Source organism: Cebidichthys violaceus, unplaced genomic scaffold (genome assembly GCF_023349555.1).
Source record: "Cebidichthys violaceus isolate CVI_PGR_0920_01 unplaced genomic scaffold, fCebVio1.0.p SCAF_11, whole genome shotgun sequence".
NCBI classification, from domain to species: Eukaryota; Metazoa; Chordata; class Actinopteri; order Perciformes; family Stichaeidae; genus Cebidichthys; species Cebidichthys violaceus.
Genome location: NW_027176274.1, coordinates 2,661,658 through 2,668,803, shown reverse-complemented (window position 1 = coordinate 2,668,803; position 7,146 = coordinate 2,661,658). Strand labels below are relative to the sequence as shown.

Sequence of the window (7,146 nt, the reverse complement as noted above, 5' to 3'; positions counted from 1 at the left end):
CTACGCAGCCGGGATATGCGCTTCTCCCCCGGGCAGTGCGATCAGAGAGCTGCCCGTGGCCATCAGGAGCTCCCCTGTCAAGGTTGGTTACTTTCCCACCATCCGTATGTGTGCCCGTGTCCCTCTAAAGATCACCAAACAGCCTAGCAGTGTTCGAATGTTTCACCGTGTTTATGAAACAAAAACACTTCCTACAATACCACTTAAAAGAGTGTCCGAGCAGCCAGGAGCCCATTTTCCATCCCATAAGGCTGTGCACAGAACACAATAACAACTTTAGAATCTGCACGCTGCTGCCGAGTAACCACAGCCTACAGCAGCAGGATTTACTGGAAGATGTTTTATCTCCTGATGTGTTTTTTTTTTTTTGCTGGGAATTGGGAACAGTGTGTTCAGCGTTGCTTTCCCGCACAGATACCCAGCTGCTGTCTGGGTTACATAGATGCAAATGTGCAGAGAGACTCTGGATCTCCACGCGGTGACACTGATTGTGGCACAGATTGTTTGATAACCAGGATCACGGAACAAACTTGGTAGCAGAGAGCAAATTATAGGGCATGGAACGAGAGAATAAGTAACGACAGGAGCGCTCTGCTGTGGCTTTGATTGCACAGATGCATATTGTTGATGTTTTTTTTCCTATTGATTGTTTTTGCTGTAGCTGTCACTGTGATGTTCCCTGATGTGACACTATGTTTTTTGGTGTCATAATGAGGATGTCTTTGCTGTGTTGCACTGAGGTATAATCACACTAAACTGTGAGAGGCAGACCTGAGCGGGTCACCTGAGCTGTGATACTGTCGTTGCAGCAGTGTGAAGGCTTTCATAAGGGAGAGGGGATGGAGAGTCCCTGTTCGCTTGCTTCTTTGTGGCCGTATAATGTGGCAGATAGGACAGGGAATGTGATAGCATCATCAGCGTAGAATAGAATAGAAGTGACACACAGACATCTTGAGAAATGTCAGGCAGTTGTGGTGAGAGAGAAATGCCGGGTTTTGTTGCAGCTTTTTCATTTCCTATAAGAAGTATTGAGGTGCAAAATCGAGGTCTGCAATTAACTTTTAATTTTGAAATATTTTCGAGATACCTTTCAAATATTTTCTCAGTGCATTCATTCATTTTTTCTATTATATATAATGTCAAACTTAGTGTTGCATAATGCACACCTAGTAGACAAGTGTGTATATATATTCATACATGTATATATATTTCATATATCTATGAAATGTCAACTTTTTTGTTGGATAGCAGCCAAGAAATCCCCAAATATTCAATACACAAATCATGTGAAACTGAGAAATGCGAGCAGCTCTTCACGTTTCAGGCGTCGATATCATAAAGAAACACCTGGATTCATGTGAACTAAAAATACAAAATGCATCGCAGAAGAAAACAATAGACATGACCTCACCTCCCTGTCAGCTTCCCTCACATCATGTTGTGACTCGTTGAGAAGAACACACAGTGTTTTGTCTCAGCTTGTGTCTCCCGTTTGCTTATAAAAAGCAACGGGATTGATTGAGGGCGGTGGTGGGCGAAGGTGTGTTGCCGTCGCCCTCTCGGCAACGTCTTCTCTTGGTTCAGCAACAACGATGAACAATCAGGCCAACAAAGGTGTTGCCACCCGCATTCAACACCCCCCCCCCCCCCCCTCCTCCCCTACACTCAGTCCAACAAGACTTATCAGGCGAGCTATAGCCATTGATTAAAGCTGCGGAGCGCTTTGGTGTGATGGAGTGCAGCAGCAGTGAGCAGTCACTCATTCATGGCGATGAACAGGAATCCAAACCCCCTGTGACATTTCCACTAACACTTAACACTCCATTTCAATTCACTCAATAAACTTTACCGGTCCCTGCAGGGCACTTCTGATGCCTCCTACATGAAGAAAGAACGCACACATGCAAAAGAGACATGCTGCAATTTAGGATTCTTGTTTCCTTTCCTTTTAGACAAATGCTCATTATTACTCCCTGAAGTCCTTAGTTCACAGAGGAAGAGCAGCCCTCACTCTGGACCACCACAGCGTTTGATATTAGAGTTTGCGGGACATAATGTAACATTTTGATATTTCAGAAGTTGTGAACCTTACAGAGAAGGAATGCGATCAGGGAACCACGTGCACGGTCACACGTGCGCGCACAGACGTGTGCGCGCTCGTGTGTCTCTAGCGGCGGCCGGTGTGTGTTTGTTTTAGGAGCCGGTGGGAAAAGCACTTCGCTTTGTGCCCAGCTTTTATTGCCAGAGGGAACACACACACACACACACACACACACACACACACACACACACACACACACACACTCACACTCACACCTATAACCCATTACCCTCTGCAGTCCCCCGCAGTCACTTTGCTCAAGTCTCCTTGAGGCTCCACTGGGACCAAGACTTGGTGATGAAAGTGTGAATTAATCTCCTCTAACAGTGTGTGTGTGTGTGTGTGTGTGTGTGTGTGTGTGTGTGTGTGTGTGTGTGTGTGTGTGTGTGCAGCCCCCTGCACCCAAAGAGCAGGGGGTCTTGCGAAAGGAGATAAATCTGACTTTGAGTGACACACTAATGCAGTACCAGCACACACACACACACACACACACACACACACACACACACACCCAGAGTTATTAAAGGAGTCACACAGGTTAAACAGAACCGTCCACGTCGTCTATTAAAGGGTTGTAGATGAGGATGAATGTGTTGCTATGGAAATAAGAAGAAGAGCCAGACATGCTGAGTCAGCTTTTTTTCCCCTCACTCTTTGAGTCTCCGTTGCCGACTCTCTGCTTTGACCACTAAGAGTTTATCAGGGTTGATGATTTAATATTTCACCAGACCTATGTGTTGTTATTATTCTGAGCTGCATCAGTTACTGGGTAAAGCACATTGCATCATATGGTATTTTTTTTTTTGTCTTGCTTTTTGCTTCTTTTTTGTCTTACCTCAAAGGAGAGACGCTGAGCCTGTTAGCAGCTGGTGTCTTTGTCGACCGCAGGCTATCGTCCCTCAGCTGCAGTGTTGGACATCAGCTGTTGCAGGGAGGACTTCCCTCTAGCTGCTCCTGCTCACAGACAGCAGTGTGAGGATGCAAACTGAAGAGGTGTTTCAACGACGCAACGATGTCGAGGGAACCGAACAGTGGGGAACAGTGGGGCTGGATACATTCGTGACTAGTGTAGTGTTTTTTTTCTTCTTCTTTTCTATGTCAGATTAGGACAAGATGTTCTTCAGGAACGCTCCCTCGGTTCAGCCAATCGAATGGTCCGACTGATCAACTCACGTTGTTAACGCACAACGTTGGCATCAAACGCTTTATTTTCATAGTCATTAGTCAACCCAACGTTTCCCTGACATTACGTTTGCATCATCTTCACAACAGCTGATACGGCTGCATCTGTAGCTATGGTGACTGTTTGTGTTGTAGTTGCTGACAAGGTCATGTCTTCAGTCCCGTTGGTCTGATTGTCCCAACAAAACAAAAAAAGAAGCTCCATAGAATTTTCAGCCTTGGTGGACGTACGTATGAGAGAAAACCATTCCAGCGAGTGTTTGCCATGTTTTAATTGCTCTGTCTTTGTGCCATATGTCATTTTTCCACAGTTCATCATGAACCTTTCGCATTGATTTTCTTTAATTTGATCGAAATCAAATCCATACCTACGAATATGGCGGGCTTCGTGATTTACTGCATGTGCTGGTTTGGCGGGTGCATGTCCTCTATGTGTTGTTCTTTAAGACTTGGGGGGGGGGGGAGACTCTCTCTTTTGCACCGTAGCGACTAGCACAGGTTCCATGCTTGATATTCATAAAGCTGATCTGTTTCTCTATTCATCCATCTGTCAAGGATAGGTTTTTTACAAGTGTCTGGGTGTGAGATTTATTTAGCGTTCTGCTGAAAGCATTAAACTCGTGTATTTTGATCGTTTCGATGTTCAAACGGGAACAAGAATCCAGTGAATTCCCCCATGTTCTTGTCAGATACGCGCCGGCGCAATGAGCCTCTGGAGCTCTGACAATGAAAACGTCACATCGACTTCAATTCTTGTCAGACACCCGACTAGCGCCGATCAATAATCGAATATGTGTTCAGTCAAACTGCACAATACGCAATCAAAGCTTATTGCAATGTTCTCCGTAAAAACTCCATTTGTCCAGTTCCCACCAGGCCAGTGATCACAACCCGTGATCTTCTCCCTTACCTGTATTTACCTGGAGCGGTGACGCCCGAGACTACGACCTGAGACGTTGCTTTGCCCTGTCATTTCCCGTGTGTGTGTGTGTGTGTGTGTGTGTGTGTGTGTGTATAAGGATTCAGTGGAGTCTGTTACCAATCCCTGTAATGATCCTTTGAACCTGTGTCTTTTGTGTTATATTGCACTAAGAACACACACACACACACACACACACACACACACACACACACACACACACACACACACACGGACCTCCTTCTGACTCAATCCTATACCGAACTCCTTTCAAAACATATTGTTCCACATATCTGAAGACATGTTATTATTGACCTTCCAAAAATCCTCACTTAAAATACAGTCGCGTCCCCACAAACATAGAAGTACACACAGCCACACACTCGGTGATAGTCGCTGTGCTCTTGGTACCTCCCACACCTTTACAATAATGCATACGTGTGAGTGAGAACGTGCTTATTCTGCGTTTAGCAAACACTCACACGTGCGCGCTCATTCATTCATTCATTCACATTCATTCCTTTCTCAAACCAGCGACGTGTGGCAGTAAACAACAAGCTCTCAGTCATTACCTCCACATTACCCCCCCCCCCCACTTCATAAATACTGAACGAAGGCCTGACACTGTACAAGCACACACACACACACACACACACACACACACACACACACACACACACATACACAATTCATCTTGTCAAGTCTGAGAATATCTCTCTGGACACATTTCTCTCTCTTTGCATGTGTGTGTGTGTGTGTGTAAGCTCTCTCTCTCTCTCTCTCTCTCCCTCCCTCCCTCCTCTCTCTCTCTCTCTCTCTCTCTCTCTCCCTCTGTCTCTGTCTCTCTCCCTCTCTCCCTCTCCCTCTCTCTCCCTCCCTCCCTCTCTCTCTCTCTCTCTCTCTCTCCCTCTCTCTCTCTCCCTCCCTCCCTCCCTCCCTCCCTCCCCTCTCTCTCTCTCTCTCCCTCTGTCTCTCTCTCTCCCTCCCTCCCTCCCTCCCTCTCTCTCTCTCTCTCTCCCTCCCTCTCCCTCTCCCTCTCTCTCTCTCTCTCTCTCTCTCTCTCCCTCTGTCTCTGTCTCTCTCCCTCTCTCCCTCTCTCTCTCTCTCTCCCTCCCTCCCTCTCTCTCTCTCCTCCCTCCCTCTCTCTCTCTCTCTCTCTCTCTCTCTCTCTCTCTCTCTCCCTCCCTCCCTCCCTCCCTCTCTCTCTCTCTCTCTCTCTCTCTCTCTCTCTCTCTCTCTCTCCCTCCCTCCCTCCTCCCTCCCTCTCTCTCTCTCCCTCCCTCCCTCCCTCCCTCTCTCTCTCTCTCTCTCTCTCTCTCTCTCTCCCTCTCCCTCTGCCTCTGCCTTCTCAACCTTTTTCAGCCCAGATTGTTAGATGAACATGCAAATGCACAAACGCATCTTTTTCCTCCGACGCTCTTTACTCATTCTTTCTCATCTTCTTCTAGCTTTTCCTCTGATGTTTGTGTGAAGAGAACTTAGTTAATTTTAGTGTTACCGCATAAGGAAGCTCCCCTGCACACACACTCACACTCACACTCACACACACACACTCACACTCACACACACACACACACACACACACACACACACACACACACACACACACACACATACACACACACTCACAGACACATACACATGCTGCCATTTAAGGGTTCGTTTAAAACTAGACGACTATGCTTTGCGCCTCCTGGGACCTCTTTGGGGATTATGCTATTTTGTGCACGAGTTTGTGTATGCAAACTATGCATTTGTATATTTCCACGCTTGTGTTTTTCTTTAACAGTTATGTTTTTTCCCCAGAAACAAGGCACACTTTGATTTCGAAATGGTTTGCAATGAAGCTGCCCACAGCCAGAATTCAACATTTTGCAGTTTAAACCTCTTTCATGCCAAACATTTGCTGTGTAAATGTTGCCTCCAGAATTCTACTCTTATCTGCCTGGAAGAGCCTCTGAAAGTGCATTTATTTTTACTCTCTTGCATTACAGGGTGGTGCTAAATATACATTACAAACAGGAATCATTAAATCCCATTTTCAATGGATTCACTGGCAATTAGTGAATTGTATGGGGTAAACAGAGAATGACGGCAAGGGCTGGGCCAAATATGATTGCCAATAAAAAAAGTGATTTTGTTTCTTTTACAGATTTAAAGACCTGGGAATATCAGCTTGTGTAAAACTTGATTTGTCTAGTGCAGGTCGCGGACTTAGGAAATCAAGGCATCGATCCCGTCCACTCAAAATCTTCCCGTCACCTGACCAGCTCCCATTGTCCCTTCTATGTTCCTGCTTTACACATCAGCGTTGCTCTAACTGTGTGTGTCCGTGTTTGCCCTGAATCCGGGGTGATGTCATCTGCGTTAGTCTCATCCTTGGCCCCCTCCATCGTCCCGCTCGTGCAGATATGGAGATGGCAGACGGTGGGTCAGATGATTGATGGACGGAGGCTAGGGTGGCGATAGAGGCAGCTCACAGCCCTGGTGGTGTGTGTAATGAGACGGTGCGTGTGTGTGTGTTGTTTAGTTTGGGGGGGTGGGGGGGTGGGTGATCTGTAATAGGTGTTAAAGCCTAAACAAGCTTTGGAGCTTGACTGCCATTCCCACGGGTGTACGGGTGGAATCTCATCAATCCCATCCCCAGTTGCATAAATACACTCATGAGCACACACACACACACCACACACACACACACACACACACACACACACAGACACACATTAGGTTAAGGGTTAACCCCCTCACTGCTGGTCCTATTGATACTATGGAGATGAGGGTGAGATGTTAGCGGCCTTTGGTCATGCGAGTACATTTCCAGGAATGGTGGCATATTTTAAGGTTGAATTTGAAATTAAAATCCGTTCTGCATATCCTTTGCCGTTTGATTTTGACTTAAGAAAGAAGACATACACCTGTTGTTATTTTTCGGCAATGATGGCGG

At 46.4% G+C, this 7,146-nt stretch overlaps 1 protein-coding gene across 1 annotated transcript in view; it reads left to right on the top strand.

The window, feature by feature from the left end:
* The window catches only part of LOC137889788 (E3 ubiquitin-protein ligase SH3RF3-like), an 85,250-nt gene that overhangs the window by 4,435 nt on the left and 73,669 nt on the right, over positions 1 to 7,146 (top strand). The window contains exon 3 of the mRNA XM_068733827.1: positions 9 to 82. Coding sequence (XP_068589928.1) covers positions 9 to 82 — 74 coding nt within the window. The remainder of the gene's footprint in view (positions 1 to 8; positions 83 to 7,146) is intronic.